Here is a 13,168-nt window from a genome sequence, read left to right as displayed (position 1 = left end):
ATTGAATTTGCTATGGATCTGGGATCCCACGAAAACTGCCTATGCTGCCTAGCCTATTCCTCCTCAATCATGATGATGCTAGCTTCCAACAATATTTTTGGTTTAGGGCACCACCACCAACCAAGGCCCAATTTTTCTGCCCCTGTTTAACAGGGTCATGTAATTGAAATAATATTTAACAGCAGGGCCCCTTCCTGTGCCCAACAAGAGTAACTGTGAGACCAACACCTAGGGCCCAATGTTTCTGCCCCTGTTTAACAAGGGCATGTAATTACAATTTTTTAACCACTTCCGGACCGCGGGGAGCTAATACAGAGGGTTAACCACAAGGTGCAAACCATTCATAAGCCTGAAGAATAGAAAAGCCAGAGTAGACTTTGCCAAAAAACATCTAAAAAAGCCAGACCCGTTCTGGAAAAGCATTCTTTGGACAGATGAAACTAAGATTAATCTGTACCAGAATGACGGGAAGAAAAAAGTGTGGAGAAGGCTTGGAACAGCTCATGATCCAAAGCCCACAACGTCATCTGTGGTCACATGGTAGAGCTTGCAGTGTGATGGCATGGGCATGCATGGCTTCCAGTGGCACTGGGTCATTGGTGATTATTGATGATGTGACAGAAGACAGAAGCAGCCAGATGAATTCTGCAGTGTTTAGATATATACTGTCAGCCCAGATTCAGCCAAATGCAGCTAAGTTGATTGGAGGGCGCTTCACAGTACAGATGGACAATGATCCAAAACACACTGCAAAAGCAACCCAGGTGCTTTTGAAGGACAAGAAGTGGAATATTTTGCAATGGCCAAGTAAATCCCCTGATCTCAACCCAATTGAACATAAATTTCACTTGCTGAAGGCAAAACTAAAGGCAGAAAGAGCCACAAACAAAGAACTGAAGATAGCTGCAGCTAGAGCTTGGCAAAGCATCAGAAAGGAGGAAACCCAGTCTCTTCAAAATATTAAAAATTAACATTTTATTTATGAATATATTCATTTGTCCAATTATATTTGAGCCTCTGAAAATGGGGGGACTGTGTATAAAAATGGTTGCAATTTCTAAAATTTGTACTTGATATTTATATTGAACCCCTTGAATTAAAGCTGAAAGTCTCCACTTCATTTGAATTGTTTTGTTTTAATTTTACTCTGGTGGCATACAGAGCCAAAAGTATGAAAATTGTGCCTGTGTCCAAATATATATGGACCTAACTGTATGTAATTGAAATAAGACAGCAAATGTGATATTGCTTATGGTTCAGATTTGCAGGGTTGTGGCCAACTTGAAGGACGTTTATTTCTTATATCTCTAGGGCAGTGATGGCGAACCTTGGCACCCCAGATTTTTTGGAACTACATTTCCCATGATGCTTGACTACACTGCAGAGTGCATGAGCATCATGGGAAATGTAGTTCCAAAACATCTGGGGTGCCAAGATTCGCCATCACTGCTCTAGGGGATCCTATATATCTGGGGTGAGATACCCCTACATGACTTCCCAGTACTAGCTAACATGGGTGATATAACAGTTTTGGGTGGAGTTGCCCTTTAGGTACGTCCATATATAATCAGTCTACTAGTGCCTCTGCAATTACATAAACAAGTGATCTCCTTTGTTAGGCTGTTTTGAGAGTCTTATAGGTTAAAAACTGCATGTGCAACAAAATATTGATATATTTGATGACATGTGAGATTGTACAATGATTGTATCTGTCAAAGTTTGTAGCTTTTATATAAATGGTTATATTATCTTTTTGGCCTCCACCCAGAGAACCAACAGTTCTTACTTACCTGTGGAGCAAATGTGAATTGTTGTATTGCCAACTGGTTGTCCATGTGATTCCACTTCTATTAGATAGATATCACCATGTACAAAAAAAGGTCGAGGAATATTGCATATACATTTATTAGGCACCGCAGAACCATCCAACTGCTCATTTTGCAGGTCAAGACACGTGCCTCTGCTGAAATGATATACATCCAAAAATAAGTTTTTTGTGGCTAAAATTAAATAAATGTAGTACACAACTTACATTAGTAGAAGAGTTCATCATAGGTATTTTATATATATTCTGTAACTCTTGTTTTTGAACTGGATTATTCTTCCACCTGCTAGGAGCATGCCCCACATTTTAGATGACATCCTCACCACCCACATTTTCTGCCTAGTATCTGTTCTCTCTACACATGCATTGCTTTCTTCTTGGTGATATCCGCACACACAGCTCACTCTCCAGCATCAAAAGCACCAGTTAGATCTTCACCCCAGTATGTACAGATCATTCCCCAGTGACAGTTTCAATTGATGCCCCAGCAGGCACACTACATTCCCTAGTATCCACAATACCAGAGAGATCTACACCCCAGCACACACATCTTACTCTCCAGTATCCATGCCACCAGGTTACATCCTTCATTCTAGTATGTGCAGATCGTTCCCTCTCCATTTCACCTGAAATTGGCACCGCAGCATATACAGCACGTTTCTTCTTAATATCCCCACAACCAGTAAGTTCTGCCCTCAAGCACACACAGCTACGCTTCAGTATCGACACCCCCAGGTAGAGCTACACCCTACTATGCACAGTTCTCTCCCGAGTGTCCATATAGCCATTGATATTTTTACCCCAACACACATATAGCACACTCCTCACTGTTAGGGTCCGTCTGGACAGGCCTTTGTTCGCTTCAAATGAGTTTTGCATTCCCATACAACTTTGATTGGAGCAAGTCTAATGCAAGTCAGGAGGTCAACTGCAGGTCACATGTATCTGTCATAGTATTCTGAATGACCTCAGAAGCATTGAAAAAATGGATGCCAGTGACATAAGCCCAAAGCCTGCTGACACAGGCCCTTAGCAACACCAATGAGCATGGCCAGTTTTACATAAATTGAGGCTCTAGGAAAGAGTCAAATAGGGAACCCCTTGGCTGGAATAATTCAGGCCCTTTGATGCAACCCCATTCAAAAAATGCACTACTCCCATTCTACTTCTACTCTACTCCCACATCCAACCAATGCTGTCTACCAGTACAAAACGAATAATAAAAACACAACTGTGCACCACAATCCAACAGTATTAACCACTTAAGCCCCGGACCATTTGGCTGGCCAAAGACCAAAGCACCTTGTGCGATTCAGCACCGCGTCGCTTTAACTGACAATTGTGCGGTCGTTCGACGTGACTCCCAAACAAAATTGACGTACATTTTTCCCACAAATAGAGCTTTCTTTTGGTGGTATTTGATCACCTCTGTGGTTTTTATTTTTTGTGCTATAAACAAAAAAATGGCGTCAATTTTGAAAAAAACGCATTATTTTTTACTTTTTTGCTATAATAAATATCCCCAAAAAATATATAAAAAAAACAGGCTGATACGTATTCTTCTACATATTTCAGGTAAAAAAAATCGCAATAAGCGTTTATTGATTGGTTTACGCAAAAGTTATAGCGTCTACAAAATAGGGGATAGTTTTATGGCATTTTTATTAATATTTTTTTTTTTTTACTAGTAATGGTGGCAATCAGCGATTTTTATCGTGACTGCGACATTATGGCGGACAGATCAGACACTTTTGGTGCTATTTTGGGACCATTCACATTTATACAGCGATCAGTGCGATTAAAAATGCATTGATTACTGGGTAAATGTGACTGGCAGTGAAGGGGTTACCACTAGTTGTCGCTGTACTGGTTAAGTGTGTCCTAGGGAGTGATTCTAACTGTGGGGGGGAGGGGCTGTGTGTGACACGACACTGATCACCGCTCCCGATTACAGGGAACTGTGATCAGTGTCAGTGTCATTAGGCAGAACGGGGAAATGCTAATGTAAACAAGCAACTAATGTAACAGCTAATGTAACTATTTTTTCAACCTTACCAACTATGTAACTATGTACATCCTGTGCACTCCCTCACTCTTGTGGTAAATCAAGCAGCTCACCTTGTATTAAAACCTCACTAGGTCCTATACTGTACACTTACATAAATCCCATTCGGCAGCTCTACTGCCCGCCAAATGCAACACGTGGTTTAATATTTGCTGCAGCATATGTGCAGCCCTGGGTAGCTGCATGCCTTTCTTTAGGTAGGTGGTCAGAGAGGTGAGGTAAAACCAGGGCTTAACCACCTGCTTTTACTACCCCCCTGGCCACATGTGTGAATGAGCCCTTACAATTACAAATTACTTATGTAATGATTGCTTATACAAATAAGTGTATGGGAATGTATCTGTGATTCTATTTTTTATTTTCTTGTAAGTAAAAGAAGAGTTTCACTGTGAACTTACTTTCGATCGTCGTGTATTTTCTTATGTGCATATGTTAAGGCAAAATCTTCTCTGCAATTGCTGCTTGAACCAGCAATTTCCCAAAAACAAAACATTTTCTGATCAAAATCATTGAGGCACTCCAAATTTTTAATGGTTGGAATGGTTTGAGCTGGAATGAAAGAAAGACGGCATATTATTAATATTTTCAATTTCAGACATCTACAGGCTGAAGGAACATCCATAAACTCAAGCATCTTTTATCATGAAGCAAGGGTAAAATTTAAGTTCTCCCTGCAAAGGGCCTGTGTGGGACCGCAGATGGAAACATTATATCCCAAAAAAACAGAAAAGTGGGAGATAACTGGCCATCCTCGTGTATTCAATCACTGCAATGCCCACCTGACAGCTGCACACACATTGTACATAGAATTGTGAAGGATTAGGATACACTTGCAGGGAGATTTACCAATAACTAAAATCTTCTTGAGCCATGAGATCCTCCAACTGCCTCGGATGCTTATAGGAACCCGAGCTCTGCAATAGATCATTGTTGAATGTCTTTCCGTCTTTGCTCCTGTTTTCCTGATCCTAATATTCATTCTGGCCTTGTTATCAACTTGGCTTCCACCTGACTTGGCTGACCTGCTTTTGGATTACTCCTGTCTGCCTATGTTTGCTACCCATCTACATTACCAACCTCGGCCGTGACTTTTGACCAAAATTCTGCCCATCGGCTTTGTACCTTGCAGCTTGCACATTGCCGACCTCTGCTTGTTTCTGACTCTGAAACTGACCTCTGACTTGGTTTGATGCCTTGTCACTCAGCTGTTACTGGAAAAGGCTTGTAATTCAACTTTGCTTTTAACTAAACTTGGCGTTTCCATGGTGTACTACCAGCTGTCTCAACTTCCAAGGGTGCTCAGAAGGGAACTTTGCAGGAGGCCAGTCTCGTCATCTTGGGCTCCGCATGCAGGTACGTGACAACTAGCTATCATTATTGCCTGTGGTCTACCTAAAGATGATCTTTTCCCCATTATAGGTTTTGCAGCCTTATTCTGCACTGTGTTTCTGTGTAAAGGCAGTCATCTTGTTAGAGACAAGGCTTTGCTTCCCCATGTTCGAGCATCCAGGAAGAACAGTGATCAGTACAATAGGGACATCACCAAATCTCGCTCCAAATCTCCTGATACTAGCAGTGAGAGGCAGCAGTGCCATAGATCTCACAAAGCAGATATTCAGCTATAACTCATAAGACACAGGAGTGCTCAGGCCCCCTCACATAAAGGGAAGCATGCTGATAATTTTCAGGAGGAATTCCAGACAAGCAATAATTTTTTCAGGATACTGCTTAGGCACAATTAAGATTTCTAAATGTTCCCTTTAACATAGAAAATCTTCAGTTTTTTTAGATCAGGTTCATTTGAACTTTTGCTTTGCAAGAGGAAAAGGCTAATTTCTGCACGAAAATGATGTATTCCTGGTTGTCTGGCAACAAAGGTTCTGTTGATTGTGGAAGCAACTATGATGGAGGTAGGGTCAGCAATACTGGTTTTATGACAATGATGTAATTTTTAATGGGGTAAGGGAATGTGGAAACATTTCTATTTTTTTACACTTTATACGTTTTCTAAAAAAATTGTAATGTGTTAAACTGCACTTGACCTGTCAAGTAATCACTTCTTTTTGGCTTTGTCTATTTAGCCTCACGTTTTGTTGTTAATAGTGTTTAGGTTACAAGTTGGCATCCATAAAGTGAAGGATGAATCGGTGCACACAAAAATGATAGCGAGGTACTCCCAGCGGGCTCATTTTTAACCATCAGCATTACCTGTCCTGTAAAAGGGACAGTGTCAAACTGTCAATCCAACTTGGGGGTTACAAAGTTGAAGCAGATACAGGAAGCTGAGGCTACAGTTCCTGTCAAACTTGCATATCTGAGAACCTCCTTGATATTGCTTTCAGTGGGATGGAAACAATGGTCAAGTTTGTGCTATCTGTAGCTCTGTGGAGCTTAATATATGCGACCCAATCTGCTGGTTGAATAGGATCTGAAACCCTTTAAATATCCACCTTGTTTTTGCTTAGAACAATTTTGAGGTCAAAAGTCCCTGTGCCAGCAACCTTTGGATGATTGACTAAACAGTTACCAAATATTCAGCAATAGGACACCTTTCAATGGAATTTCACACACACACATATATGTATATATATATATATATATATATATATATATATATATATACTCTCATGCTATTGCATAGGCATTGCTTTTAGGGAAAAGTAGGGAAGAGTAGGGAAGAAATCAAACCCCTGTTTATATTGCTGTTTTTGTCCCTGCTGGGGGGGGGCCACCCACTGTCAGAAAGCAATGGGAAATCCAACATTTTAGAGGTGGTAAAATAAACTAATAGGGGTTTTAAGATTTCCTTACTATCCACCACAGATAAACACAATCACTAGTGTGACAACTGGGCAGGGCTGACACCATTCCCTACTATTTGAGTCCAGAAAAAGACATGTATTGTGGGGCCCACAAAAGGAAATAAAATTAGGTGCTCAGTACATTTTTGGAGGATCAACATGTATTTTTCTTGCCTCGCAGACCATGACTTGCAACACTGCTTATTTGGAACAATTTATATGTACGTATTCCAGGGAGATCTACATCTTGTTTCCCTTTGCCCCACCTACTTTTTTACTATCTGGGCAAAATATTAGATCCTATTTGGTAGCTTTTTAAGCCTTTTTCAGATATGCTATGCGTTTACTCCTGATGAGTGGCACTTGGCCATGAAACGCGTCAAGCCTATCAATGTCATCATGTTCCCAACACATAGCTTGACCTTAACTGTGATTCATTTGTATCGTATAACCCATTTGTATCCATTACCAATAAGCATTTGGCTTTTTACATTAATTACTTCTATGAGATACTATGCAATTTCAGATGCATGCATGTGTATATACATATGAATCCTTCTTTTCTGTATGCCATTGCCTTGTATATAGATAAACATACTCATGTTCAACCATGTATCACATGTTCATGAGGTATGCTTTGTTTACATGTCAATTAAGCAATTTTATAAATTCTCCTACCACGTGTCTTGTGCCCCACTCAATGTCCCAAAAACCCCTTTCTTATTTATGTATTTTTCTTTATTTGCAGGGTCTTTAAGGGCTAAAACAATGGGAGATGTGCATGTATTGCAGAGATGTACTGCAATTGTCTTTTGGGGTTTTTTTTTGGCCTCACATATACTTTAAGTATACTTACATCTGCTTAATGCAGTTAGTGATATGGCAAACCATATTAGGTTGATCTGTTTTATTCTTTTTAGTCCCATCTTAAGCCTTGGTGGGGTCTTCTGTTCGATGGGGTCCTCTGTTCGGTAGGCTGTGTTGAGACCTGTGTGATACATATAAGAGTACTTAACCACAAAAAAGTAATCTGACCTGAGTTCCTGCAATTGTTTATTAATTCAAATACATGGTAAGGCACCTTCATACATAAAATAACACAATGTACACTACCGTTCAAAAGTTTGGGGTCACATTGAAATGTCCTTATTTTTGAAGGAAAAGCACTGTACTTTTAAATGAAGCTAACTTTAAACTAGTCCTAACTTTAAACAAATATACTCTATACATTGCTAATGTGGTAAATGACTATTCTAACTGCAAATGTCTAGTTTTTGGTGCAATATCTACATAGGTGTATAGAGGCCCATTTCCAGCAACTATCACTCCAGTGTTCTAATGGTACAATGTGTTTGCTCATTGGCTCAGAAGGCTAATTGATGATTAGCAAACCCTTGTGCAATCATGTTCACACATCTAAAAACAGTCTAGCTCCTTCCAGAAGCTACAAAACTGACCTTCCTGTGAGCAGATTGAGTTTCTGGAGCATCACATTTGTGGGGTCAATTAAACGCTCAAAATGGCCAGAAAAAGAGAACTTTCATCTGAAACTCGACAGTCTATTCTTGTTCTTAGAAATGAAGGCTATTCCATGCGAGAAATTGCAAAGAAATTGAAGATTTCCTACAACGGTGTGTACTACTCCCTTCAGAGGACAGCACAAACAGGCTCTAACCAGAGAAGAAAAAGAAGTGGGAGGCCGCGTTGCACAACTAAGCAAGAAGATAAGCACATTAGAGTCTCTAGTTTGAGAAACAGATGCCTCACAGGTCCCCAACTGGCATCTTCATTAAATAGTACCCGCAAAACACCAGTGTCAACATCTACAGTGAAGAGGCGGCTGCGGGATTTTGGGCTTCAGGGCAGAGTGGCAAAGAAAAAGCCATATCTGAGACTGGCCAATAAAAGAAAAAGATTAAGATGGGCAAAAGAACACAGACATTGGACAGAGGAAGACTGGAAAAAAGTGTTGTGGACGGATGAATCCAAGTTTGAGGTGTTTGGATCACAAAGAAGAACGTTTGTGAGACGCAGAACAAATGAAAAGATGCTGGAAGAATGCCTGACGCCATCTGTTAAGCATGGTGGAGGTAATGTGATGGTCTGGGGTTGCTTTGGTGCTGGTAAGGTGGGAGCTTTGTACAGGGTAAAAGGGATTCTGAATAAGGAAGGCTATCACTCCATTTTGCAACGCCATGCCATACCCAGTGGACAGCGCTTGATTGGAGCCAATTTCATCCTACAACAGGACAATGACCCTAAACACACCTCCAAATTGTGCAAGAACTATTTACAGCAGAAGCAGGCAGCTGGTATTCTATCGGTAATGGAGTGGCCAGCACAGTCACCAGATCTGAACCCCATTGAGCTGTTGTGGGAGCAGCTTGACCGTATGGTACGCCAGAAGTGCCCATCCAACCAATCCAACTTGTGGGAGCTGCTTCTAGAAGCGTGGGGTGCAATTTCTCCAGCTTACCTCAATAAATTAACAGCTAGAATGCCAAAGGTGTGCAATGCTGTAATTGCTGCAAAAGGAGGATTTTTTGATGAAAGCAAAGTTTGATGTAAAAACAATGTTATTTCAAATACAAATCATTATTTCTAACCTTGTCAATGTCTTGACTCTATTTTCTATTCATTTCACAACGTATGGTGGTGAATAAGTGTGACTTTTCATGGAAAACACAAAATTGTTTGGGTGACCCCAAACTTTTGAACGGTAGTGTATATCTTATTTTCAATCATTTATAAGTCTTGAATTGTATTTTTTTACTTAATTTTTTTCTTTTTAACTTTAACTTTCATATAGGGGAGGTTTTTTCCACTGCAGGGTGAGGAGGTGGAGAACTAATTGGGGTTTTGATGTTGTTATGTACTGTTGTGTCGCCATAAGGCGTAATACATTTTGTGGAGGTAACTCTGACTGGGTGTATCTTGTCTTACCTGTTTTTTGTGTAGCAAGGTCCCCGGCCTCTTTCAGTCTAATGCCGCGTACACACGAGCGGACTTTACGGCAGACTTTGCCCAGTGGACTTTTCGACGTACTTTACGACGGACTTTTTGAATGAATGGACTTGCCTACACACAATCCACCAAAGTCCGTTGAATTCGTACGTGATGACGTACGATCGGACTCAAACAAGGAAGTTCATAGCCAGTAGCCAATAGCTGCCCTAGCGTGGCTTTATGTCCGTCGAACTAGCATACAGACGGCGGACTTTTCGACCGGACTCGATTTCGATGGATTAATTTAAAACATGTTTCAAATCTAAGTCCGTCCAACTTTTGAGAAAACAAAGTCCGCTGGAGCCCACACACGATCGAATTGTCCGACCAAGTCTGCCGTAAGTCCGCTCGTGTGTAAGCGGCATTAGGAGAACCTCCAGGGCCAGAGATAGCTGACATCCTTTTGTATATGGTGGGTTGCAAGGCATAGTGGGAGTAATGCAAGTTAGATTCATGGGCGCCAGACACATCTTGAATGCAAAGAGAATTTATTTCTCTTAAACAGAACTTTGGGAGAGAGGGACACCCTTAGGTAGTTGCAATGTTAATTGGCAGACTCCGAGACTTCTACAAGAAGATAGCCATGCGCGGAAAGGCCTCCAGCAAGACACCACATCTGCATGTGTAGGAGTGCTGTCTCCTATGGCAACAGCCTTTAACAGTTTCTAACACAAGTGTAACAGTTCCTTCACTTCCACTACAATCACTTCTTGTAGTTCTTCAGCCCACTGAGCTCCCAGTCTCTCTGTCTAGACTAGATGATTCACTAGCCACTGAATCCCTTGAGCTCTTCCAAGCTTCACTGTAGTATCTTCCTCAAGCGCCACCCCCGCTTCCCTGTTGGGTCCCTAGCTTGGCACTCCAGATACTTATCAAGCTTCACCCCACTGGCCTGCTCGGTCCCTGGCTTGACACACAAGGCTGTTCTGCAAGCGTCACCTCTGCTGGCTGGGTCCCTGGCTTGATACCCGCCGAAGTTTCCAGATTCTTCACTGTCCCCGGTTGGTGAGAATTCTGCTCCGGTACTTGCTTCAGCTACTCACTGCGGTCCCTAGTAGTAAGGTGGTTGGTCCCTTAGTGGCGACAGCTTCCCCTCTACCTCTGACCATGACAGGTTCTCCGGCCAGCAGAACCATCACTTCTGGTTGGACTGCAAGCCGCAATCCCAACCCTGCACTGCTCTCTTGGTTCTGGATAGGCCCTCAGACAGCCTGGCAGCCAGTTTTGGATAGGCCCAAACTCCAGCCTAGCAGCACGGGCAATACAACACACGTCCACCCAGACAGCTGTCCAGGTGGCACAGAACCCTGATCACCTGACTCCACCCAAATATATAGGTTCCCCCAGCAGGCCAAGGGATTTAAGAAATCCCCTGTCCATTGGCTGAGGTACCCCATATACTCCTAATCTGTTCTTGCTTTGCCCTTGTCTTAGCTAATGCCACCAGGTACCCGGCCACCCAGTGGCAGAAGAGAGAAGTGCAACAATTTCAGACTTGGGGTGAACTCAATTGACCCTAAACACTTAGCCAAGGTAGCTATACCTGGCTGGTAAATTTAGAAGCAACCCTGCCTAAACACCAGGATGCTACATTTGTTTTTGAGTTTTTTCTTACATACATTTATAGATTACACCCCCCTAGTACTACTAGGTGAGTACCCCACTGAATAATATTTAGAGCAGGACTCCCATGTCTCTATTACAGTAATTTTTGATACTACATTTATAATGACCTTATAGACACGGGTGTACCAGGCTCACCAATCAACATCATCAGGTTCTATGTTACGTTTTTTCTCTCATGCCAATTGATAGGACAGTTTGGGGGACGGAGCAACAAATATTCGCATTGCAAGGTCAGCGCTCAGTTTTTGAAGAGAGCGTAAGTAATGTAGAATTTGTTGCAGATGGAAACTTTCAGGGGTGACACACCTAGATGCTGCACAAAGTATGAGGGAGGATATATGCCCTTGTGATAAAAAAATTGCCCTATCTTTTATAATCCCTTGTTCATCCACCATCAAAACTGGTGAGATTGTAGGCCTGGAGGAAATAAGGGGTTATTGAACCGGAATGTGGGGCCACCTCCTACACCTCCTACAGGAAGAATCCCATAGGAAATGAGAAAGTGTTGGGCTCAAGAGGGCTTTGCGATGTGTGGAAGGAAGCCAAAGCACCAGTTCTATAGGTAGAGGGGAGCAGGCTTGGGCCTCTAAAGACACCCAGTCCAGCCCATAATAGAAACACACAAATAGAATGCATGAAGGTAAAAAAAACCTTGAACCTTTACAACCACTTTAATTTCAATTTCTAAGGACTACACATCCAGTAGTACCTTGCTGCCTGCATGCAGTGATTCCTGTGTTGACTCAGCCTCCTGAAACTCCTCCCCTCATCACCTCTGTAGTTCACAAGGCAGACTCTGTGAATTCTGTGACACAGCATTGCCTACTTACAGGCAGTGTTGCCAACCGCCCGTGTCTTTACGGGTAGCCCGTAAAAACTGGGCAATTTTTCAGTGCCTGTGAAAGCCCATAAAGAGAGAAGCCCACCAGTGAAAAAAAATCCGCTTTTAGACAGTGACGCTCTCGGCTCGCGGATATCCCCATCGGACCTGCGATCACGCTCACTGAGCTTCTGGTGGGCACGCACAGGCCGCCTCTTAAAGGACAATGTACAGGTACGTTAATCTGCCTGTACGTGCCCTTCTGCCGCGAGGCGGTCGGGAAGCGGTTAAAGGACCTTTTTTTTTTTTTTATGACAATTTTTTTTTTTATTGCATTTTAGTTTAAATATGAGATCTGGGGTCTTTTTGACCTCAGATCTCATATTTAAGAGGTCCTGTCATGCTTTTTTTCTATTACAAGGGATGTTTACATTCCTTGTAATAGGAATAAAAGTTACACAATTTTTTTTTTTTAAAAAGAGCAGTGTAAAAATAAAAAATAAAAGGTAAAATAAATAGGGAAAACATTTTTTTTAAACGCGGCATGTCCCTCCGAGCTCGCATGCAAAAGCGAACGCATACGTGAGCAGCGCCAGCATATGAAAACGGTGTCAAACCACACATGTGAGGTATCGCTGTGATCGGTAGAGCAATAATTCTAGCCCTAGACCTCCTCTGTAACTCAAAACATGCAACCTGTAGAATTTTTTAAACATCGCCTATGGAGATTTTTAAGGGTAAAAGTTTGTCGCCATTCCACGAGTGGGCGCAATTTTGAAGTGTGACATGTTGGGTATCAATTTACACGGCTTAACATTATCTTTCACAATATAAAAAAAAAAAATTGGGCTAACTTTACTGTTGTCTTATTTTTTTAATTCAAAAAGTGTATTTTTTCCAAAAAAAGTGTGCTTATAAGACCGCTACGCAAATACGGTGTGACAGAAAGTATTGCAACAACCGCATTTTATTCTCTAGGGTGTTAGAAAAAGAAAAATGTATAATGTTTGTGGTTCTAAGTAATT

General features: G+C 41.7%; 1 protein-coding gene across 2 annotated transcripts in view; it reads right to left on the bottom strand.

The window, feature by feature from the left end:
• Window positions 1-13,168, bottom strand: part of LOC141148903 (uncharacterized) — a 104,145-nt gene that overhangs the window by 71,395 nt on the left and 19,582 nt on the right. For both annotated transcript variants that reach the window (XM_073636753.1, XM_073636754.1), the window contains exons 2-4: window positions 7,548-7,679; window positions 4,289-4,439; window positions 1,791-1,963 (exon numbers count right to left, since the gene is read on the bottom strand). In XM_073636753.1, coding sequence (XP_073492854.1) covers window positions 1,791-1,963; window positions 4,289-4,439; window positions 7,548-7,617 — 394 coding nt within the window. In that variant the 5' untranslated portion in view covers window positions 7,618-7,679. The remainder of the gene's footprint in view (window positions 1-1,790; window positions 1,964-4,288; window positions 4,440-7,547; window positions 7,680-13,168) is intronic.

Source organism: Aquarana catesbeiana, linkage group LG06 (genome assembly GCF_042186555.1).
Source record: "Aquarana catesbeiana isolate 2022-GZ linkage group LG06, ASM4218655v1, whole genome shotgun sequence".
NCBI lineage: Eukaryota > Metazoa > Chordata > Amphibia > Anura > Ranidae > Aquarana > Aquarana catesbeiana.
Note: the sequence above shows the minus strand (reverse complement) of the source record. Positions and strands in the feature narration are given on the sequence as shown.